This window comes from Parus major, chromosome 24 (genome assembly GCF_001522545.3).
Source record: "Parus major isolate Abel chromosome 24, Parus_major1.1, whole genome shotgun sequence".
In the NCBI taxonomy this organism is placed as follows: Eukaryota; Metazoa; Chordata; class Aves; order Passeriformes; family Paridae; genus Parus; species Parus major.
The window spans coordinates 3573726-3598399 of NC_031792.1; the positions used below are offsets into that span (position 1 = coordinate 3573726).

The window sequence follows — 24674 nt, forward strand, 5'->3', positions numbered from 1 at the left end:
CTTAGCCCATTGGAAGGCTGATGAGCCTTCGGAGGGAGCTGCTCGATAACTACATGGAAGGAGCAGGTTAATGTCCCACGACAGCACACTGTAAAATGGGTAATTTCTGTGCACTGTGCATTTTGCAGAGCAGCAGCTCTGCCTAAATGAAGGTTTATGCAAAGCCCCTCTCAGCGGTGGATGCACCATTAGGCTCCAGGATGGCTGGTTAAATTGCACTATTGATTTAATGTGCAGGGATATTTTTTAGTGCACTGGAGAGGTGCAGCTAATGACTTTGCTGGCTTCTTCAGATTTTAGTCTGGCACACAAGGACAGAGAAGCCTGTGCTGGTGAACGAGGGCAAGAAAGGATTCACAGATCCCAATGTGGAAATCTGACTGTGCATGGCTGAACGGAGACCAACACCAGGTAAGAGCACGTGTTTCCAACAGCACTGAGAAGCTACACAAGGGAGGAGAAAAACTCTTAAAAACATTCTTTATAATTTCCATTTTTCACAACCCTGATTTTCCTTTACTGCTAAACTTCTCAAGACCATTAGTTAATCTCTCTTTTTTTTTTTTAATTAATCTATTTTTTAAGACAAAGTGCTAAATACCTGCTGAGAGGTTGAGGGGAAGAGAAATGCAGGGAGTTTAGGCAGGAATTGCACCATTAAGAAAAATCCTTGTGTAAACAAGGTTGCCTTATTAACTAAGCTAAAGCACAGGGGTGAGGGGTGGGGATTCATCCACATGCCAACACCTGAGGAAAGCCAAAGCAGTGCCAGCAAAAAGATTTTTGGTCAGGCAGAAGCTTTCACTGAGGGAAATATTTAATTTAGACCCACACTGAAGCCACAGAGAGGCAGTGATGAGTGTGGGAAGGTGTGGATTAAACCCCACCTGAGGTGTTTGTTCACCAGAGGAGAACATGGGGTGTCTTTTCCTCTGGAAAGGAGGGAGGAACACACACTGATGGCTGACTCGTGTTTTTTCATGCCCTGGGTGTTTCTGCAGTGGGTTTGCAGGAAAGAAGGACGAGCTATTCACTTGTATCTGTACCCAGCCTGTGGAGCCGTCCTTCATTATTATGGGCAAAGTAATAAATGCACAACTCCCTTTCAGTGGAGTGTAGAACCAGGCCTGGAGAGAGAGGAGGTTGCTGCTCTTAAGTCCTGAGAAGCAAGAGCGGGGAGGGGGTGGATTTGCTCAGCAGTGGTGAACTTTTACCTGCAGTGAGCTCCCTTATGTCCCATTCCCTGGGGGAAGCAGATGGAGCCCTGCCTGCTGCTCTGTGGCCTTGGCAGGGCAGGAGAGCAGGAGGAGAGCCTGCAGCAGGTTCTGTGTGCCAGGCTTTGCAGAGGGGCTGGAGCTGTTCCCCCAGCACAGCCCTGGGATGTGCAGTGGGACAGGGCTTTGGGATGGCTCTGCAGCGAGGCACAGGGGTGATCTCCACGCTGCTTGTGTCTCTGTTGCAGATTTCTTCATGCACAACCTGCAAGGTTCCTCTCCACAGCATCCACCCAGCCAGCCAGGCGGGAGCCAGCACCTCTGCCGCCTCCCACTTGTGAAAAACCAAGCAACACTGCATCCATGAACTGCCCGGATCCCCTGCCCTCCCTCCTGGCCTCGGAGCACAAGCAGAAGCTCCGGAGGTGGAGAATAAAGCACAGAAAGCCAGGACTGGCAGCTCCCGGCGCGGAGGCTCCGGCTGGGATGTGGCTGCACCGAGCAGGGGCTGTTTGCCAGCACCTGGGCTGAGGGAGAGCCACGGCAGTGGCCCCTGGGGACTGGTTTTGCTGAGAAACACGAACCTTGTGGCCATGTGTGACAGCCTGAGCAGCTCTCTGGCCGTGGAGGGGACAGCTGCCTTCCGAGATGGCACCTTAGCCCTTAATTTTAAACCTACTTTAATCAGTGTTTGTTACGCTGCACAAGACAGGAAAGGTTTGGGGAGGGGGAAAAAGCAAGGCAGGTTAGAACAAACCCTTTAAGCATCACTGTTCTCTGATTTCCCTCTCCTTTTCTTCCCTCAGTTTCAGTTTGGGGGGCACCCTGATGTTCCTCTGTGGTCATGGAATCATGGAAGGGTTGGGAGTGGAAGGGACTTTAAGTCCTCTGGTCCAACCCCTGCCATGGGCAGGGACACCTTCAGCTGGACCAGGTTGCTCCTGGCCTTGAATATTCCCAGGGATGGGGCATCCCCCACCTCTCTGGGCAACCTCTCTCAGCGTGACACCACTCCCAGTGTAAAAATATGTCCTTACATCTAATATATCCTCTTTGGAGTTTGAAACCATCAACCCTTGTGCTGTCCCTGCTGAAAGGTTTGTCCCCATCTTTCTTAGATGGGATGGAGGGACAGGATCAGGGAGGTGCTGATCACCACCAGTTCAGCACTGATCCTGGATGGAGTCATGGCTCCAGCACGTGATTCTCTAAAAACACTAAATTAATTGGAGGTGGGGTTTAATGGCATCGCTGGGGCCACCCACCATAATATTCATCCAGACCTTGGTCCTGTTTAGCCCTAATTTGGTTCCTGTGAGCATTAGGTATGGGATGTTCTGAAGGTAAATTTCTACTCTTAAAAAATGAAACTGCTTCAAACTAGGGACTGGATGCTAAGAGGTGATTTTAGTGCATTTCCCATTTGACTGGAGTGCATCCTTCAGCCCCAGCCCCTTTTTCTGCTGCTGCAGAGCTGGTGTGAAAAGCCACCCTGGAGCAGCTCCCAGTCCCCTTTGATGGAGAGATCAGCACCCTTGGGCAGGGGATCCTGGGCTCAGGGCTCTGTTTATCCAACACCTGGTGGTGCTGCCACCGTGGCTGACTCTGTTTGGGACTGCCAAACTTGCTGAGATAAAAACTGAGGGACAACAGGCCCCTTCTCCCCAGCGAAAACCCCTAAATTCCCTCCCCTTCATAACTGTTGTCAAACTTTTGAACACCCCTCCACCACTGTCCCAATTCCTTCAAAATTTTGAAGCACAATTTTACCTCTGAACTGAGGGAAAAATGTAATCCTGCAATAGACTTGGTTATTTTTAGCCCTAACACATAGAACTGTTAAAATGCTCTGGGTTTGGTTATTGGCTTCATGGTGCAGAAGTCTCCCCTTGGACTAATGACATTATGTATTTCCTGATATTTCAAAGGAAAATATTTTTTGTAAGTTATTTTCTCCCGCTGTATATCAGAACCATTGGGGAAAAGTCACATTCTTTAGCTCCCAGCCACAGAAGCCTTTACAAAAATGTTCCTTTTAGATGCAATGGCTGAAGCACTACTTGGAAAGAAAGTGTTGGATGCTGCTGGCTGCTCTATGGGAACAGGTATTGTTACCTTGGATTAAAACTCTGCACTCAAGTAGATTTATTCTGTTACTGTACTGGCCTTCCAAGTTCCCTTCAGTCTGCAAACCCTACAGTGGAAAGAGACATTTTTCAAGGACTACCAAGTTTTCATAGCATTGAAATAGTTTCCAGCTGATGTCCTCTCCAAGCTGCATGTTTTGGTTCACTAATCTGAATTCCAGTCCCTGCTGGGTTCCAACCTTCCCTCCTTGGAAGGAAATAACTTGTCAGAAAAATGCAAAGGATGGAGTTCTGAACACAGCCCTGCACTTTGCTCTGGCCACAGGAGCCTGGGCCCTTTCAGCTGTCCCAGAGCTACCTGGGGAGCAGAGAAAGGTGTGACAGACCTGGCCAGGATGGAGTGTGTTCCAGCTGCACTGTCTGTTCTCAGTTTTAAACAAACTGTATTTAAATTTGTTAAATAAAATGATGGTTTCTAAGAGCCAGAATACCCTGCACCTCCATTATAGACACAGTCTGGTGTTTCTCTCAGAGCCTGAATCCTGGCACTGGCACAGAAAGCAGCGACTCCTTGGAGTTCTGCAGGATTCACAGCTCGACTTTCATCTCTCCCTCTCCCCCAGGAGGCTGCAGCTCCTCTGTGCCTTGGAGCTGCTGAGCTACAAGAACCTCATGTTTACCTAAATCCCGAGTTTCTGTTAACAGGGACAAAAAGAAAAAAAAGAAGCCAGGACCCACAATCCCACAGCAGCTTTAAGGAGAAAGCAGGGATGAGTTTTCCCACCTGTAATCCCTTTGCTTCTACCCCAGCCAAAGTCTGATCCCTGCTCAGTTTCCAAGGGGGAATTTCATCTTTAGGTGCTTCACAGTGTGAGCACTGGTGGAGAGGGGACTGCAGAACTCCTTCTTTTCTCCTCCTTGGAAATTCCTGCCTGGCCTGAAACATAATGATACATTTGATACAAGACAAAACACATCTCACTTTTTAATTTATTTCTTTTTCCTTTTGAGAGAGAGACGACCTCCATAGTAAAACTTAGTGGAAAAAAAAAAAGCTGAAATTAAAAGTCATTTGACAATCACCTTGCCTTCCAACAAGGGAACACATAATGGCTTTTTTGCAGAGAGACTTGCTAAAATCTGCCTCAAAGCACACCAAAATGGTTTCCACACCTGATTACTCACATGTTCACCAACTATTTTCTCCCTACCTAATTATAAAAACGAGGAGGCCAGCAATAGCACATTTTGAAAGTCTCTGGAAAGCTGAGCTCAGCTTTCGGTTCAGATGGCTTCAATTCTTTCTCTCACCTGCCTCCAGCACCTTTTTCCTCCCCCACATCCAGCAGATGGTCCAGAACATGCGCAGCCATCCGGGCTGGGGGGCCTCAGCAGTCCAGGGAGATGAGCTGCTGCATCCATCCATCCATCCATCCATGGAACAAACGGCCCTGCTTCCTCTGGCTGTCCTCTCCTCTGAACTCACTGCCAGAGGGCAAATCCTTCCCCTGGCTCTAGTGGAGATTAGCATGCCCAAGTGCTGAGCCATCACATCCCCAGACATGCAACCAGGAATACTCAGGGTGAGCCAAACATGGGGAAGCAGCTCTCAATCCACGTACTGCGTCCGTCCTAAGTACGGGATGTCCACGGACTGGATGATCCGCCCCGCCGTGCGCTCCTCAAAGATGACAATCTGCACAGGGAGACACAAAATCCCTTCTTACAAAGCCTGGGGGCTTAAAATACTCTCAGGAGGAGGGGAAGGAAGCACCATTTAAAGAGTGTGGGTCTGAACAGTGACTGAGGCTCTGCCTCGGTGGTGCAGGGATGAAGCAGCACCACATCACATTTGTCTTGATTCCCAGCTTGAGGCAGAGCTGTGAAGTTCAGCTGCCATCCCTGTCACCCCTCAATGGCTGTCAGAGCCAGAGCCAGCTTTAGAGCAGCACCTTCCTTAACTTTCAGAGACCTTAGGAACTAGCACTGCCCCTCTTGCTTTCAGCTGAAGGATAACTGATGTCCTGTCCTTTGGGACAAGGATCTTTAACACCCCAAGAGGCAAAGAGCAATCCCAGCAGAGCCTCTCACCTCGTTGCCCCCTCTCCTTAGCCAGGGCCCAGGAAGGTAAAGGGTTTCCTGAGGTCCAATCTTCCAGTATCTTCCCAGGTTCTGCCCATTGACAAACACCACTCCTTTCTCCCAGCCCTGGAATCAAGGCAAAACATGGAATTATTGATGCAGCTTTGCTGCCTCGTTAGTGTCCCCACAGGAAACCAAATCTGCTTTCACACTTGCATTCTTTCCAGGCGCTTTCTGCAGGTTTTCTGCTTGCCTTCCCTGTGCAAATCCCTGCAGCCAGGAACGTTTAAACAAGCCCTGCTGAACAGGAGTTATCCTTAATGTACTCATTAAAAGCATAAAGCTTTCCAAAAAGTGCAATTTGTGATTTGTGCTTTTACAGGAAATTTCTTCCCTTTGAACAGAAAGGGCTTTATTCCTTCCCAAGCATGGAATATCTGCCTTCACCTCCTTCCCAGGTGCCAGAAATCTGAATTGCTGCTGGCTGGCCTGATTTACAACATATATAATTTTCCCAATAAATGGGAAAGTGAGCAGGACAGTAAGGCTGGGCACAAGGTTGGCTCCAAGGGAAGGAAATCAGAGCAGGAAGTTTAATAACATTTAAAATCTCATCTGAAGTTCTATGCAGTCTCCCACAGAAGGATGACAGGAATGTTAACTCCCATGCCATGGCCACAAAGAAGTGACTCTTCCCACGTCACACTGAGGAGACAGGGATAAAACAAAGCTCTCCTTTATTTTCTGTGCCCATTACTCCTCTGGAACCAGAAAATAGCATTTGTATGCCAATAAAAACAGACTGAAGTGGTCACTGGCAGCTCTGCAGGGTCAGTGCTGCACATGTTTTCTCACAGGGCCTCTCTAGACTGAACAGAATTACCTGGAGGAGACTGCCAGAATAATTCACTGAGAGAGAGGGGGAGGCTACAGGCACAGAGATCAGGTCTCTCTACCCAGCTTCTTAAAAAACTTGACCAAGAAGAGCCAGGACTTGCCTGCAGCTTCAGGAAGGTGTCCTGGGGCTGCTGCTCTATCCACAGCCTCCCGCGGAAAAACGCCGGCCCCACGAAATAATCCGGGACCGTGCTCCAGCCAGCCACGTGCTGCAAGCTGCAAGAGAGGGACAACTCACACTCACACAGGGCACTGGGGCCAGCTGCCTCTGTCCCCACGGTCCCCAGCCCTGGCAGGCCCAGCTGGGGTACAGGAGGAGGATCCCTGGGGCTGTCACTGCCTCTGGTGCTTCACAGCAATGGGAAATGCTTGCTACGAGAGTGTGTGGTGACAGGACAAAGGGGAAAGGATTCAGACTGGAAGAGAGCAGGTTTGGATTGGATATTAGGAAAAAATCCTTCCCTGGGAGGGTGGTGAGACCCTGGACCAGAGAAGCTGTGGCTGCCCCTGGATCCCTGGGAGTGTCCAAGGGCAGGTTGGAGCACCCTGGGACAGTGGAAGGTGCCCCTGCCCATGGCAGGGAGGGGATGAGAGGATCTTTATGGTCCCTTCCACCCAAACCATTCTGGGATAAAAGCTCTGCTTCACGTTGCTTGCTGAGGATCCCTCAGATGTGCCAGGGTGCTTTCAATGTCTGTGGCTCGCTAAAGGAGACTGCAGAACTGACAGGATTCAAAGCAAACCCTCCTGCCACAGCTCCTGTCCAGGAGCACAAACACATCCTTGCAAGTGTGCAGTAATTAGGGGAAATCTGACATTATTTCTTACCTGTGGCAACAATTTGGGAGCTGGGCACAAGCAGAAGAGGAAATCAGGAGAGCAGAATCCCTCAGAAGCCTTGAGCCTCTGTCAGAACATGTTCCCTGCAACCCTTACAAACTGCATCTCTTGGACTGGGGGAAGTTATTGATCCAGTGCAGCCTGGCTGCTACTGAATTATTCAACTGAAAGCCTGTGACAGTTCCTTTCACAACACTCCTCTCCCTCCTCCCCCGAGGGGACTGTGAGCTGATTGTGTTTCAGTGCTGCTGGTCAGCAGCCAGGAGCTGAGGGTAGTGGTGACTAATCTTGCTTTTGTTCGGCCATGGCAGCTCACTTGCTTTAATGCTCCTCACTGGAAATGTTCCTCTAACATTTCCTCTAACCCTGCAGTCCAACAGGCTGGGAGTTACCCCATCAATAAGAATCCTTCAGGTAGCTCCTCAGCACCTGGTAAAACTGTCCTGAGGCATTTCAGAATGAGAACTTTTTGCCTTTTAAAAGCTGTTTCGGTTTAACGTGACCTCTCTCTCCCTCCTACACAAAATGGGGCAGCTGTGGTATCTTGGGGATGCACATAAGTTGTTTTCTGGTATTAAAAACATCACTGAAAATGTCTCTGGACTGTGGCCAGAGTCCATAGGGCATCTGCTGCCTGAAACATTTGCTGAGGTTTTCTCTATGTGCTGACAGAGGCTCTTCAACATCCCCCTGCTAAATTTCCTTCCTTGAATTAAAGCAAAACAACATAAGAGAGAGGGAGCCATCTGGATTGTTAATGCACTATCAGTAGCTTTCCAGAATTAATCCATCCCTTGCCAGTCTGAATTACTAAATATATCAACCAGATTGGTAATTTCCAGAAAGACCCAAAATTTCCAACGTGTGGGTGTGAGGGGATCCTTCCCTTTGGGTAAGCCTGGCTTTTACCTAACCTGATCTAACCCTTGCTGCAAGGAAATCTTTAAACTGCACAGTGGGGTTAGAATTCTCCCTAAATGATGGTGTGGATCAGCTGGTACCAGTTCCTGCAGTATTCCAGGCAAAAAGTATCAGCAAGGAATTTATCAGTGCAAAAATCCACCTCCCCACTGCTCCCTGTTAGACACTGCACTGCTGGAAAACAGCTGGTTTCAAATGAGGAAGGGAAAAAATAAAAAAGGAAGTTAAAATCCCACAAACCTTTTCATGAAGGCAGGTTTCATCTCCAAACTGTAAATCTTGAAGTTCCTCAAGGGAGTTTTATTCAAGAAGACGTCACCAATTAAGCCTGCAAGAGCAATGGGGGTAATGATGAGTTGAGGAACAGCAAAAGCTGATGGATTTTGCTATTTGGATCCGAGGAACAGCAGGAGATGGAAAGCAGCCACGTTCTGCAATGGAATTAGAGTCCATATGGTCCCATTGCTCATCCAGATCGAGTGGGGAGCATCACTAAACTCTGGCCTCTCCATTCTCTCCTTTCCCTGGACTCACCAGAGCCTCAATCCCCTCCCAGCAGAACACCCTGGGATGTGCTGGCACAGCAGCAGCTGGGCTTGTTGGGATTGCTGGGCTTTAGTGAGCTGACCATGCACAGATTTGTTCTTAAAGCACTCAATCACTTCTCTACGAGGCACAGCAAAACACATCTGAGCCAGCACCAATGCCCAGGGCTGGTCCAGGGCTTCTCATCCCAGGATTTGAAGGCACCTGAATAAGTGATTCACCTTTAGCAGCCTTTTGTTAAAGGTGCTCTCCCTGAAGCAGGCAAAGCCTGGGTGCTAATGCAGCCTCCTGATCACAGGACTGAGGCTGCCTGGGCAGCACTGAGGTTTATGCAACTTTTCTGCACGAAATAAAATCGATACAGTTACATGCCTAACTCCATTAATCTATTTTATAGAGCTTTTGCACACAGTTCCCCACGAAAATAGAATCAACCCCTTCCAGCTCCACCACTGTGTGTGATAGGCTTGAGCATTTCAGTCAATTCCGCTCAAGGGGATGCAGTTCCCTCCTCCTGACACTGTGTGAGCTTTTAAATGGTGTGATCCTCCAATATCAACCCCTCAAGGGAAAACACAGATTAAAAAAGGTATTTTCCTTCCCTCCCTGTGAAGTAATATGCTCACAGAGCAAGAGAAAGGGAGCTGAGCATCACCTAGGAAACCTAGAGCAGAGCAAGATTCATTGATAGCCCTGGGTTTAGCTGTACCCTTATAAAATAAACCTTGGTGCAGGGCATTGAGCATCTGCTGCTTTTCCCCTGATCACTCCAGCCAGGGGTGAGGATGTTTTTTAACACATTCCCTCCCTCACCCCATTTCCCAGCAACTCCCAGTCCTGACCAGCACCACCAGAGCTGTGCTGGGCCCTCAGCTGGTTCTGAGCAAAGCACAGGGACACTTCTGCAGCATTTCCACTCCGAGAAGTCTCTGGGGGAGTTTGGGAGCACAGAACCAAACTCACCTTTCCTCTGCTCGTTCAGTGCCAGCCCATAATTGACACGGCCTCGGTTCTCCACCAGGAGCCTCAGCTGCCTGAAACCCTGCTGAAAACAAACCAGGAGAAACACCAGCCTCACCAGAGGTGTTTAAGGGAGAAAGCAGCAGCAGCAATTATATTTAATATTAGTAAATTATTATATCTAATTTTGGCAGCTGCAATTTATAAACTTAAAGTTCTCTCCTGCAAACAGTGAGGAACTTGCAGCCTTTGCACAGAAGATTTCTGGGTTGGTATTTTCTTTTCCTCTTCAATTTTTAATTCCCATTTTGGTATCACCCACAGGGTCAGAAATGGAGTTTGATACAGGACAGGCTCGTGCCATAAACTTTCCCACAAGCCTTAAGAACCAGTGCATCCACCCCCTCTCCTGCTCCTCCAGCCACCACAGCTCTGCTGCAATGTGCTCAATCAATACAGTGTTCTGACTGCCAGCTTCTGCCAGGGTGAAACTGCTCTCAGAGCTGAAGAGAGACATTCCCCCTCATTTAATCTGAGACCCAAAAGCCTCCAAAGCCCCTTAAAACCTGCTTTGTGCTAAGGAAGATGAAGCCTGCACGGATTTAATCTGCAATAACAAGGTTCAGGTGCTTGATGTTGTGGCTGTGGTAAAAAGTCTGGCAAATTCTGTGCAGCAAGGGCTACAATAACTTGAATTTTCTCCATGAAAAGCATTCAGGCCTCACTTTCCAACCACAAATGGTAACTTGGCAGTGAAATGGCACTGTTTGTGTCTGATTAGGGTACCAAGCCAGTCTGGGTGAGGAGGAGGTGCCTTTCTGAGACCTCTCCTTTTGGTGACCTTGTTACCTGTCCCTCAGGAATGGAGAGCTCCACTGTGTTGTAGTCCAGCTCCCCCACGTACATGGTGTTAACAAACACCTAGAGAACAGGAGAGCAGAGCATCTCATCAATCACATCACAGTCACAACACTCCAGAGCTGCATCTGGGGAGGAAACTCTCTGAAACTACAACTCAGGTGTGCCACTGTCAGAGCAGGTGGGAATAAAACAATCAGAATATTCTCAGAACCTTCAACATTCTGATGTTTCAAGATGTTCTAAGTTTTAGCAGATTGGAACTGGAAATTTCATTAGGAATTAGAAGGGTTTGGGGCTTGGCTGCGAAGTGGAAGGAGTGAATCACAGAACTAATCTAAAATGTGGTGTTTCCCCCCATTTTCTGCCTCTCTGTCCAGACCAGAGCGTTTCCCCCAGGCTGGGGGAGGCCCCAGGGACTCTGTGTCCCTCCCTACCTGTGCCCGGTCCCGCACGTGGTCCCTGGTGTGCAGGTGGCCGCCCCCGAAAATGACAGTCTCATAGAGCACATATCCATAGGGCTGCCCAATGCTGTCGTTCAGATGCAGATTCTCCATGTTCACAGGGAACTCTGATTTAATGGGCTGCAGGGGAGAAGCAAATTGGCCATCAGGAGTTGACCAGAACCATGAACAGGCTCATTTCTGGCGGGTGCTCCACTCTGCCACAGCTGAGAGCCTCCCAAGCTCTGCTCCAACCCAAACTCCCTCCTGACCTTCAGAAAGCTACCCCAAAGTACCAGAAAAAGGAGCCAAGGACTTTTGCAAAACTGCAATTCCAAGAGAACAGAAGTAAAAAAACAGTGAGATAAAAGATTTGCTGCTTTTGTGAATCCTTCACAAAAACAATCCCCCAACCTCATCCTTGTGGAATAACAAGGCAGAGCACAAATTGATCTAAAAGTTGATTCCTTTTAGGTCTGGGATGCATTAAAAGAGGTGTCACTACCTGTAAAAGTGCTGGCAACACATCCCAGAGAGAGATGTACTGGTGCAACAGGATGGCACCATAGGAGGCCTTGCTTTCAATCATGGGAGGCAGAGGAAGGGGCTGCCCTGGGGTGCAGAAACAAAGATGGAACAATGATTTCAGACAAAGCAAATTCAAGATCCCTCCAGACCTCCTTTGCTCCTCCCATCCTTAATTCCCAAGCCAACCCTGGGGCTCCAGCAGAAGGGCCAGTTGAAATAATTCCCTAATTTCAGTGCTGTGGTTCCTGGGTTTGAAATTACCAATGACCATGCTGAAGAGCTGTCTGAGCTTGAAGAATTTGGATGTGTAGTCCCCAGCCTCTGTCAGCACAGCATCATAATCTGGAAAAGCAGAAAAGCAGCATGTGTTTTAAAAACATAAAGCAGCTCTGGGATGGCTTCACACAAGAAATGAAAGCCCCAGGCACAATTTTCATGGCATTGTCTAGAGTGTGGGAATCTGTAGACTTTAATCTGAGTGAACATCACTAAACAGCCACAAAATTCCTTAATTTAGAGAAGAGCCATTCACACTTTCAGAGATCTAATTTGCACATATCCAGAATTTCACACAGGATAAAGTCAACAATTAACCATTTTAACCACAGGCAGTTGGGATGAAAAGAGATTTAAGGTAAAATTTGACTTGGTAAAATTAGAAAATGGTGTTTTGGATCACCATCTCTCCCTAGGAAAAAAAAAAAAGAGGTATCAATTCATCATTTGTGACACCTCTACAATTCAAAATAAGGGAATCCCCCACTTCCTGGAATGGGTTGGGAATTGAAAACACTCATGTAAGCCCCTTTTTAGACAGGAATTGTGTGTCCCAGCAGGACACAGTGGCTGTGCTGATCACTTTGGCCACTGGCCAGGACAGTCAGAAAGGCAGTGCAAACAAACTCACCGTAACTGGTGACATCTGACTTGTACTCATCAGCCTCCAAAGCCCCACTCATGAAGCCAAAGTTGGTGCCTCCATGGAACATGTAGAGGTTGATGGATGCTCCTGTTTTGAGGATGTTTGCTACAGTATTCACCATCTCTGCAAAAAAAGGGCAGTGCCAGGGAGGCCACAGGGCACAAATCGGGGAGGTCAAATCAGCCACGTTCCTGTGCAGTCACAGTGATTTCAGTAAGGGGCAGAACATCTACTGATGCATTAATACACCCAAATAATCCTCTCCTCCCAGGGAAAAAGGGCAAATCTCCTTCAGCACGAGTTTTGCTTTTAAGAAGAAGAGTTGCAAGGACTCCAATCAGACTCCTAAACCCAACACGCTAATGACCCAATTACAAAGACAATTGCAGGAGGATAAGAGAGTTAAAACAGTCTTGTCTAGCTCTGCTTTCACTGCTCTCTAGATGCCCTGGAGGGATGTTTTTTTTAATAGGAGCCAACCAAATAAGGTTTTAAACCAAGGGAGAAGGTGCTGCACTCACAAGGGGCTGGAATTCACCACAGAATGTTCTACAAGAACAGTGTTTGGTGCTCACCATCTGCATCAAAAACATAGTGAGGGCCTCCCCAGTTATCAAACCACCCAGTCCAGTACTCCATCACCATCTTGGGCTGGTCTTTCTGTCAAAGAGAAAAAAACAGAGTTAAAATGGATTCAGGACAGTCCTGCAATCACCCTTTTTTTTTTCCTAGAGCAGCATTGTTCAAATCCAGTGTGGTGATGTGGTTTTACAGGAGTGTTTTCTTCTCAACTGGCACAGACAAAAAGGCACCCAAGGAGCTCTGGGCATGTGAGGAACAAGAAGCAGCGATGGCCAGAAGAGGCAAGCAAAGCTTTGTGGCTCTGCTAGTCACAAAGCACAGGGCACACTATCAGGAGCCATCAAAGAGTTCTGGATGCTGCTGTTTGGGAGAGCTTCAGCAGAGGGACAAACCAACTGTCAGTGTTTAGTTCCTGCTACAAACACACATTTATAAATGTCTGCTTATCTGCCACTGCCAGCTGAGAGCTCGCAGGTGCAGGGCAGCCCGTGCTTGCCAAGGTACAGCAGCAGACCTGAGCTGCTTTAATGCCTTTTTAATGCTGCATATGGTGCTGGCAGGGAAGAATTTGCAGGAATTAGATCTTCATTAAAGGCTCTGCACACAGAGCAATTGCTTCCCGTTTGTCAGTGCCTGCCAGCTCCCTGAGCTCCTGCAGGATCCCTCCTGTCCCCATGGCATGGGCAGGGTGATGTGTGCTCAGCCTGGCTGCCCCTCCAGCCCCTGGCCTTTATTTCCAGGCTGTTCTGCCCTCTGTGTGTGGTAGGGGTTTTGTCTGATGCCTCAGGAATTGGCTGAGCTAAGTGGCATTAAAGAAACTCGTGTTTCATTAGGAGAAAACAACTGCCTGTAATCACCTAAATGTTCCAGCTCTTGGAAATATGTATTTCATCAATCCATCCCCAGTGAACCAAAGAAGTGATTTTGTCACCTTCTGGAACAAAAACCCATAACAAGGAACAGATAAAACAAACACTTCCTATCTGGTAATTAGTGTGGCAAAGGAGGAGCTGCTCCTTTGGGGACACTTTGTATTCATCTGGTGGGGCAGGTGCCACCTTCTGCTCATTTGCAGGGTTTGGGCAATTTTGGAAGACCTAAAGAAGGTGAAAGCACTTCCAGCAGAGCTTCTTTTGCCAGTAGAGGAAAAGAAAAACAAATGAAAGCTGTAGGATTGAAGATCCAGCATGCCAGCAGGGCTTCCCTCCACAGCCAGGCAAAAGCCAAGGGAAGAGGAGAGCAGAGAATTGATCAGGGCTGGGGGCAGATCCCAAGTGCTCCCATCGTTCATCTGGAGCAAGCAGAGCACAGGAAGAGAGGACAGAGGGTGTAAAGAGACAGAAAACCTGTCACTAACCCCAAAAGTTGCCATTCCCTCACCACTCCCTCATCACAACCAGGACACTTCACACCAAGAGTTCATCAGGCATTCATTAATGAATTCCCTCCTCTGACAGCACTCAAGGGTTAAAAGTGCTCAAGTGACACACTAAAACTTCATCAATCTACCCTGAAGGAGGCCCTGGAGATGAGCACCCATCACAGTGCACAGACACACCTGCAGCTTGCAAAGAGCACCCACAGCAGCAGGGTGAGAGAGTTTGGGAAAAATGATGAACTTCACCAGAGAGGTCTGACCATTGTGCACTGGGATGCTCTGGGTATCCACACTCACAGAAACCCTAACCCCTCACAGGGCACAGCTGGATGAAAAGCCTTTTTAGAGGGTGCTGGATTAACAGGATACTTAAATCCTCCTTCCCTGATTCCAGAAGGATTTGACCTAATGAGAAGGAAGCCCCAAGCCAACACACTAATTCCAAACAGGATGTGTCAGTGCTTCACTTCTAGTGCTGGAAAATATGGATGAACAAAGTGTTTCTGCATCTCACCTGTACTGTGTCCAGGTATTTCAGCAGCCCAGGCTCCAGTTTCTGAAAGTTAACAGTGGCCAGTGCTAGTGGGAAAGGAAAAATGTATTAATTTAAACTCATCCAAAATGTCTAGGGCCTTAGGCCTCAGCCCAGCAGGAGGGAACCTTCTGAACCCCCAAAATAACCTCCTTAGAAATTCCCCATCAAAGCCTTCACTTGGTATGCAGAATCCAAGTGAACCCCAGCACACACTGGAACCCTCCCAGGCCATCTTTCAGCTCTGACATGCAGAGATATCAGAGAGAGCATCAGAGCAGCTCCTGGGGTGCCACCAGCTCTAATTAGAGCCTGTAAAGCACTTGGAGATCCTCACTTAAAAGGCACCACATAAAGGCAAACTCATTACAAAGTCCTGTCTGGATGCCACACTGCTCTCCCAGGCTTTAGCTGCAGGAATCCCTTCCCAGGCAATATCCTACAGCTTGTCATGTCTGTGGGGGTGAGCGAGAGCAACCACGGGACAGGAGAACCACAGAGAACTGCAAGTGAAGAGTTCTGTGTGCTCTGCCCATCCTCAGCCCCTGGAGTGGGAACACCTGCCTGCAGGACAGGAGACACCAATGTGGGATCAGTGTTCCAGCCCCTGGCAGGCATTTCAACCATTCTGGAACCTCCCAGCCCTTGGTCATGCTGATATTTCCACCAGACAAACCCAGCAGCGATGATGTGATTCAGCATTCAAAACTGACTTCTAACAACAGAGCTGGTATCAAACCCAGCCCCAGTTGTGTCAGGCAGAGCACTTCAAACAGAATATTTACAGAAGAAAAAGCTCACTTCTCACTATTTATACCTTGATTTTAATAGGCTGACCTATGTAGTGCGCTGAGCTGAAGAATTCAGCACAGAGAACATGAAAGGAGAACAAAATAAAAGGTGGATTTAGCATTGATGTAATACGTTAGCTGGCAATTCTGAAGGAGAACATGCCCAGCTCTGCTTTCCATGCAGATTACCATGGGAAAGAGAACCAGTCCCCAGAGCCTTGTTCATCCTTCTCACGGGATGTTCCTCCCCCTCACACACAGGGAATCCCACCATGGTCCTTCAGCCAGGGCCTGGAGGGACAGCAGAGCCTTTGTCACCCATGAGCTCCCTTTATCACCTCACATCAGATCGGTTTGGGATGGAAGGCACCTCCAGGCTCATCCCATCCCACCTCCTGGAAGGGCAGGGACACCTTCCACTACCCCAGATTGATCCAAACCCTGTCCAGCCTGGCCTTGGACACTTGCAGGGATGGGGAGTGACTCCTGCCTCTCCTTCAGCCCCTTCCTCACCACCCTGCTGCTCTTCCTCTTGGAGCCTGGTTATCCCACACATCTGATCACTGACACCTCTGATAAACAGATTCCTGTGACATCCAAGAGGCAAACTGGGATCAAAGAGCTCCCAGCAGAACACTCCAAAGGAGAAGGAGCTCTGAGGCTGCAAACATTCCCTCAGGAGATGAGGGCAAGGCAGGGATTTCCACTCCAGTCCTTCTGCTGACAGCTCTGCCAGGCAGAGAGTGACTCTGTGTGGTCACAGCTGAAAACTGCTGCACACCCAAAAAAATCCAAACATCAAAATCAGCGTGCTGCTGAAAGCCTGTGACTTCAGCTAATGGATTTATCCCTCTATACTGACATGGAAAAGCAAAAGGAGGGGAAAAAAGGAGGGGAAAAGCAAAAGGAGGGGATAAAAAAAAGGAGGGGAAAAAAAGGAGGGGAAAAAAAAGGAGGGGAAAAAAAAAAGGAGGGGAAAAAAAAAAGGAGGGGAAAAAAAAAAGGAGGGGAAAAAAAGGAGGGGATAAAAAAAAGGAGTAAAAAAAAGGAGGGGGAAAAAAAAGGAGGGGAAAAGCAAAAGGAGGGGATAAAAAAAAGGAGTAAAAAAAAAAGGAGGGGATAAAAAAAGGAGGGAAAAAAAAAAGGAGGGAAAAAAAAAGGAGGGGAAAAAAAAAGGAGGGGGAAAAGCAAAAGGAGGGGAAAAAAAGGAGGGGAAAAAAATGGAGGGGAAAAAAATGGAGGGGAAAAAAAAAAGGAGGGGAAGATCTTTCCCTTTAATCATCTCCATGCCTGAGATTGGAAATTTTACATTATTTATGACTGATTGCTACCAGGAGCACTCGAGGCTAAACCCTGCAAACATTTAATTTGGGGGAGCAGTTACAATTGGCAGGAACACAGGAGAGAGCAGAGGCCAAGGACAGAGCAAATCCCAGCTGAAATTACCTGAAATTCTGAGAATCAGTGCCCCAAACAGTCAGATTTAGTGAAATTCAAGGAGCTGCACCTCCATTTCTTCACAGGAAAAAGGAGGAGGGTGCTAAGCAGCATTTTAAGAACTTATTAGAATTATACTTTATAAAAGGGAAATGGGCATCCTTCTGCATTCTGCACATCTGACACCCTCCTTTACCTGCCTACGGTTTTACACCCCATAATAAGCTTGCTGAGAAGATAAAGCTGCCCCACAAACTATTGCTAAATTTGCTGCTCAAATGTAAAATTCAAAATCAAGGTTTTAATGGACCTTTTTTCCTTCTCTTATTAATTGCAAGGCATCTACCTTAGGAATGAATAATTGCTGTTAGTAATTGCTGAGGAACTTGTTTAACATATCCTGAAATGAATAATATAATAATAATCATAATGAATATTATTATGAATAATATTCATAATAATAATAATCCTGAACTGAAGCAATAAGCAGCACTTTCAGCCTTGCAGTCTGGTGAAACATTAAGAAATGCTGGGTGCTGCCATCTCTTGACTCAGTGGGAAGTACAGGTGCCCAAGCCTTCACATGGTGTTACACTTCATGTGGAAAATAAACCACCCTAAACCTTTCTGGGATTGTCCTGGCTGCACCATCCAGCCCAGGGCTCCCTCCTGCCACAACCAGCACACACTCAGTGGGTGCAGAGGGTGAATTAAAGTCCTGTTTTCCTCCCAAAGCTCCCCACAGATCACAGCCTTCCCTCACCTCCTTCCACTAAGCCAAAGGACAGCCCATTCTTGTTGTCTGAGGTCATCAGCAGCTCCACAATCCCTCTGTTTAACAGGGCCTAGATTAAAAAAGAGCAAAAGCCACTGTGTTAACAGAGTTTAGCATTTCCCAGGATATTAAAGCACTACAGCATCACCTTCAGTGGGGACAGCCTGCCACAGGCAGTGCCTTGTAATGAAATATTATCCCTGTGACATCTCCCATTCCTCCTCAAGCTTCCCTGCCTGCCTTTCCCAGCTTAAAGACAAGTGGAATATCTTATTTTGTTTTAGAAAGCTGGATTGGTTTCTCACTGAGGCATCCAACATCAGGATTTCAGCTCATGAGATCAATGTAATAAATAGCTTCACTGCCTTCATCAAAAGAGGGATTCAGGTGGAAGGAGGAAAGGAAAAGCAGCTCAGGCTTCCTGACTGCCTCAGTGGAAGCTGAGAAGAGGGAAGAGCTGGTTTTCCAAGGAATGGCATCACAGGACAGCTCAGGTATGAATGTTTTTCAATAATCAATGAATTTAGTGGCTCCTCAACACTCCAGCACCAGAGGGAACAGCACTCTAAGGTTTTATTTTAAAATTTATTTTAAAATCCCCCTGCACACACAAGGTTCCTCCCATTGTGGCTGATGTTTGGAGAGATCAGGAAACCTTAGTTGTTAATTAACCACTCATTTCACTGTACCTGCATTGGAAGTCACTCCTCCAGCTCCCAGGAGCTCTGAGAACAAGGCTCCAGTCTAAATTACTAATTGTGAAATGTGATAAAGCCCTTTGTTTACTGTCCCTTCCTGCACCAAGAGCAGACCTGGGCATGGCAGTGGCTGCATTAGACAACACAGAGCCCACAGACAAACCCAACCTGCTGATTTTATCAACCCATCACCACCAAATTTATACCTGAACAGAGGCTGGATTCAGACTCAGCTGCTGAGGGAACTGCAATTTCCAACCAATTTTACCAAGGTAACTCTTTGAGCACTGCATTAGTGCTAAGTTTCTTCCCCTCCTTTTGAGTCTAAGTGGAAAATGGAGGAACAGCAGAGCTGCCACACTTTTAATGCCTCCCAGAGCACAGCAGAAGCAGGAATAGAATCTCAGTTCTGTGTGGGAAGGGTCATGTCAATACATCTTTCACTTTTAAGAAGGCAAAGGCATTGCACCAAAAAGCGAGGTAAGCACAGGGATTTGAGGTTTGGTGTGAGTTGGGGGTGTTTTTTAATGAGGTTATTAATTCCAGGACGATGCAATTTGGTCACAGATGGAAGATGTGAATTAATCACCTTGCCACAAACCAGAACAAAGACTCGGAGCCCCACCTCACATCAGATCTCGCTCCAACCAAAAACAAATCCCTGCGAATCCTGCTTTCCCACATTTTCATCTCTAACCACTATCCTGTACTGCCTCAGATGCAAATTGCACACCATCCCAGAATATGATGAAACAGCACTGCAAAAATACATCCACAGGCCTGGCAGGGAAATCTGTCCTGACAAGTCTGGAACAGCACAAGCTCTTTCCTCACTGAGCCATGAAAAGCAAGGCCAAGCCTGCAGGCTGCTCAGACCCCCAGAGCCTCTGTGTCCCCTCGGTTTTGGGTTCTGAAAACCACTTGCATGGCATTATCTCTCATTTGTTTGTGTACACACTTCATATTTAACCCTGTGAGCAGAGTTAAATCACGGCACGAGATGGAGTCGGTGCAGGAGCTGGCACAGCCCTAAGGAGATCAGCACTCCTGCCATGAATTTACTTGTTTGAAGAGCAAACCCGAGCCTCAGGGTGCTCAGGGTGCAGCTGGGGTACCCAAAAGCTTTCAGAAGGATCCCATAGTCCTGTGGCAGAAGAGCAAGACTGGATGTGTGACCCCCCTGATGTGCAGAAATAACTTTAAGCATTCAGTGAAAAGAAATTAAACAATAACAAAGCCTGTGAGAGACAGTGCAGATCTCATTATCTGCCTGCCCTGCACTGGTGCTGGGGGCAAACAAACAGGTCAGGCTGCTGTGAGATCCACCAGGATAATCCAGCCTCCCTGGGCACGGGCCAGCTCCTCATCACTGACTCAGAGCAGCCAGGGCACAGTTTAATCTCTTTTTGACAGGAGTAAGGGAGGCATTAGGCAAATTAACCTGACTGATGCTGAGCCCCAGATTACAAAAGCTCAGGAGCATGCTGGTGACTTGTTCCCATCAACTTTTCTCCCAGGAAAGTCAACAAAGGGAAAACTTTATCAAATATCATCTAGGAGAGGCAAAACAGAACCCCCAGGTGAGAACTTCTTCAAGGCCAGCTGTGCAATACAGACACTCCCCAGCTCCCTATCACCCTCCTCTCTGGAAGACATAACATAGATTTATCAACACTGAGAGGGTCATGTGCCAACTCTTCCAGTCCTGGAGGAAAGGAAAATCCAAGGCAAATGCAGCTGGATAAGGCACTAACACTTTCAAGGGTCTCTTATCATGCTCAAAAGTTACAAAGAAAAAAAGAACACTGTAAGGAAGGTGATTTATGGGAGAGATTGACACAGAAACAAGGGAAAGTGCCACCATTACCATTTTGACATAGGTCATGTAGTTTGGGTCTTTGGCATAGGAACCATATTCATTCTCCACCTGCACTGCAATGATGGGACCTCCTTTCTTGTACTGTGGAGGACAAAAAGGGAGAAAAGAGATGTTCACCACGATTTCTAACCACAGGGACCAAAATCACACTAGCTGGCAGGAAAGATGCATCAGCTTCAGATGGACTCAGCTCCACCCTCCCAGACTGACAGAGAAAACTGCAGCCTGTGCTGATTGCTGGAGCAAAACTGGTGCATTTGTCATTGCCCACCCTGCTGCTGTCACACACAGCCCACACTGCCCTGTGCAGCCATTCCCACCCTTGCAGAGGGACAGGGATCCTGCTTGCCTGGAGAGGGACAACAACGCGCATCAGCCGGTCGAAATAGGCGTCCACAGCTTCTGTGAAGCCCTTGTACGTTGTCCTCAGCTGCATCTCGGGGTCCTGCAGCAGCCAGCTGGGGAAAAGCAGGGCAGGGAATGTGTGACAGAGATATTTCACCCACTGGCACCAGTCACAGCTGGGCAGGGATCACTGGTGTCAGCTGGCGGAGCTCACAGAGCGGCTGTGACACCCTGAGCTGTGAGTGGTGTCTGTCACTCACTTGGAAATAAATCCAGGCTCCAATTCCCAATCTCTTTCTCTTCTTTTTCTTCTGCATTTCAGGCCTAAACTCATTTTGTCACCTCTACCAATAATATTTCAAGGATTAATCTTATCACTCTAAAGTGAATTCCCTGCATTCCCAAGGGCACTCTACAACCAAGTGCTCCTTCAAAAAATCCCAATCCTTTCTCAAAACAAAGATTTCTCTAATTGTTGCCATCGTTTCCACCACTGATTTACAAGGCTGGGTTCTGTCTGGAGTTAACAGAAAAAATGGCAATTTGTTGAAGAGCAGAACAATATAATGCTGTAACAATTTCAGGGGAATGAGCCTGTATCTTCCTTTTCTCTGCAAAATGAGGCCTTAATTAATATCCTTCCAAAGATCTGTAAGACTTCAACTCTTTGTTAAATGTGGCTTTGTGGACTTAAAAAAAAAAATCATCTCCTCTTTAGCTGGAAAATGAGAATAGTACTGCTGCTCTTTATTAAAATCTTTTATCTATCTGATAAAAAAACCACGTGGGTGATGTGACAACAACTGATAACAGATGCACTTCTCATAATCTAACATGGCTCTGGTCATGAGGAGCTCTGCCCTCAGGAGTTAGTCCCTGACACCTGAACTTTGATGCCAAAGGCAAGTGAAAAGTTAAATAAAAATAATCCCCAAATATCTCCACCGAGGTTTGTGCTATTTTGAACACTCCAAAGAAAAAAATAATCAGAAGAGGTCTGTAAGATAATGAGCATTCACCTGCTTTGGGGACATAGAAAAGAAACATCCCCAAAGCAATTCCTCTGAAGGAGCCTTGGCTGTGTGATCAGGAATTTGGGATTTGTCTGTCCCTAATGGTCCCCTGAAGTGAGCCATTCCCACACTCACCTGGGCAGACCCCCGAGGTCCCACTCTGAGCAGATGTAAGGTCCAGGCCGCAGAATCACCCACAGTCCATTTTTAGCTGCCAGGGAAAGGAAGGCCCTGGGGATCCAGACAGAGGAATTACTGTCTGCCTGCAGAACCCCCACTCCTGCTGCTCCAATCACCACTGAATTTAGGCACCAAAGCAGAAGGGAGCTGCTTGATGAAGCAGCTATACTGCACTGGTGCTAAACTGATTAAAGGAGAGATTAAGATTCAACTGAGAAGGAACAAGACCCCATTGCCTGATCAAGGCACATCTGGAAATAACAACTTCACCCAAACACCACACACCCCCTCCCCTCCCCAGAGGAGTATTTCCTAACAGAGCTGTCTGTGCCACCTACCTTAGATCCAGGTTTTTACTGAAGTCAAACTTCCCTCTCTCCTTTTCGTGCAGGTTCCACGGCACGTACCTGAAAGGCAGAGCGAGGGCAGGGGAGCTGAAGGATGAGGTTTGGGATGCTCAAAGCAAACCTGAGGCCCCACCATGTGCCTTTTCCCACAGGAGGAAGCGTGGAAGCCAGGACACGTACGTGGTGAGGGTGTTGAGGCCGCACGCTCTCATCTTCAGCATCCGATCCTCCCAGTACTCCCGGGGCACTCGGAAGTAGTGCATGGAACCCCCGAAGATGCGGAAGGGCATCCCTTCCAGCAGGAACTGGGAGTTCTCTGTCTGCAAGCCCAGGGTCCTCCCCCACAGCCCCAGAGGGGTCAGCTCGCTCCAGTTAAACCTGGAAGAGAAAAGGAGACGCGTGAGCAGCCAGTCCTGGGGAAGGAATGTGTCCCTCCTCACTCCACCTCACCCAGCAGGACCAGCTCTGACCTTCCTGCCTCTCAAGAGAGCCACATCTCGGTCATACAGAGCACACAGATTGTTCAGAAGGCTCTAAGCCAGTTGGCAGATCTTCCCAAATGGAGATTTAAATCTATTTTATTGGCTGCTTCCCCACACTCTGCCTCGCTCTACAACTGACACTGCTCAGGCACCGAGCACGAAACTCACTTGCTGAAATCAGGGATGGGCAAGTTTTCACTCACAACACTCACAAACACTTCCCAACTTATGGAATTCAACATCTCCCTGACTTGCATAGGAGGGCACATGGCTGATTTCCAGATCCATGTTCCAACAGCAGCTCCATCTCATCCTTGCCACCCCGAATATCTTGGGGACTCTGGCATCTTCCAACTCAAAGCATGGGAAAAATAAACCCCCCTCACCTGTTCCCTGTGGACAGAGAACCTTTTCCTCCATTTAATGAACCCCCTGGATTATATTCATCACCCAGGAGAGACGAAATCAGCTGTCACCACAAACTTACCTCTGCCCACATCACTGTTTATATTAATCCTGAAAACGTTATTTGCCCAAAGAACCAGAGCCAGGGGGCCAGCAGCTCCTCAGCACTTACCAGGGTGAGCACTCCTGCTGTCACAGCTCCTCCTGGCTCAGTTCCTGCCCTGCTCATGGCCTTGCAAGCTCCCAGCTCACTCAGGCCAAACCAAAACCCCATTTTAGCAGCAAGACACAGAGCAGTGTCACTGCCTCCATCAGCCCACAGACAATGGCAGCTTGTTCCTTATCAGAGCCAGATGGGAGGAATGAATTCCCAGCTCCAGAAAGCAGGAATGACCCACACATTTGGGAGAAACATCACAGTGAGAGGAGAGGAACACCTAAGCCTCCAGCTGCTGCCTAGGCTATGAGTAAAGCAGTTGTTAGCAGAGGGTGAGGATGCTCAGAGCTCGTGGCTTACAGGGATTGCTAACCAGCATCCTGCCCGTCCTCTGACGGCACAGGGGACTAAAAGGAGCTAAAGCTAAGGCTTGCAGGGCACTGCACGGGCTGGCTGACAAGCTCAGAGGGTACCTGAGTAGCACAGCATTCTCACAGGGCTCTGAAACAACCGGCAGCAGGCAGGGGTAATACCTGGAAAAGGAAGGCAGGTTAGATATTCACTGCCTGCACAGACCCACACTGATTGTCCAGCCTTTCCCAAAAACTGAGCAGGGAGACTGTGCTGGGTCAGATATGGGGTGATAACAACAGCTCATGGTGACAGAGCAGCTCAGGTAGGAGAAATGAGTACAAAACACCAATCTGCCACATTCAAAGTGTGCCTGAGTAAGAACAGGACTGAAAATGCTCCTCTGCACGAGAAACACAGCCAGAGAATGATGAATGAGGCTGGGAAATGGCAGCATCGCTCCCAAGGAATTGTTACAAATTTCAGCAGCAGAGGAAAGGCTTCTGAAGCCCAAACAGGATATCCCATGGCCACCTGCCCCTCTAGGCTGCTCAATTAGAGACTGTAACTTTGGCAAACCAAATCAGCAGCTACATCTGCTTCTATTTTAGGTGGAGAGCCAGAGGTGGAAAGCTCAAAGGGATCTGGAGATGCAAAACTCCAATTTTTAAAGATTAGGTTGGAAAAAAGTTGTTTCTGAGCTAGGTAGAGCCCTAAATTACCCCTGCACACAAAAGTGCTGCTGACTGGTGCCAGAATGAAGGCTGTGCTCAGGAAGCACACACACCCAGATAAAAATAAACTAATCACTTAAGCTCATCTCCTTAATCCTGCATAACTAACCTGGCACATTCCCAACAAGTTTCCTACTTTCAAACTCCCCAGTTCCAGTGCTTTTTCTCCCCAAGAAGGAAGCTCCCAGGCTCCCAATATTCTCAACACATTATGCTGGATATCCTGAAACCCACATTTCTCCTTAGGATCTGCTCTGGTAACCTCAGGAAGAAACATTTCTGTGACTCAG

General features: G+C 47.9%; 2 protein-coding genes across 7 annotated transcripts in view; one reads left to right on the forward strand and one right to left on the reverse strand.

Annotated features, from left to right (window-relative positions):
• B3GAT1 (beta-1,3-glucuronyltransferase 1) overlaps window positions 1-3789 on the forward strand; it is a 34473-nt gene extending 30684 nt beyond the window's left edge. For all 6 annotated transcript variants that reach the window (XM_019008924.2, XM_015649753.3, XM_015649751.3 and 3 more), the window contains 2 exons: window positions 294-411; window positions 1463-3789. In XM_019008924.2, coding sequence (XP_018864469.1) covers window positions 294-380 — 87 coding nt within the window. In that variant the 3' untranslated portion in view covers window positions 381-411; window positions 1463-3789. The remainder of the gene's footprint in view (window positions 1-293; window positions 412-1462) is intronic.
• Window positions 3790-4273: 484 nt separating this feature from the next.
• LOC107214312 (beta-galactosidase-1-like protein 2) lies at window positions 4274-23855 on the reverse strand (the record flags this gene model as incomplete). Its single annotated transcript, XM_033519661.1, has 19 exons — window positions 4274-4997; window positions 5393-5509; window positions 6382-6496; window positions 8282-8369; window positions 9551-9632; window positions 10397-10468; window positions 10843-10989; window positions 11354-11460; window positions 11638-11718; window positions 12284-12421; window positions 12874-12958; window positions 14773-14837; window positions 17782-17863; window positions 20359-20451; window positions 20720-20828; window positions 21864-21959; window positions 22247-22315; window positions 22436-22633; window positions 23773-23855. Coding segments are annotated over 19 exons (1914 nt in total), but the record flags the coding sequence as incomplete, so codon positions are not given.
• Window positions 23856-24674: the final 819 nt, after the last annotated feature.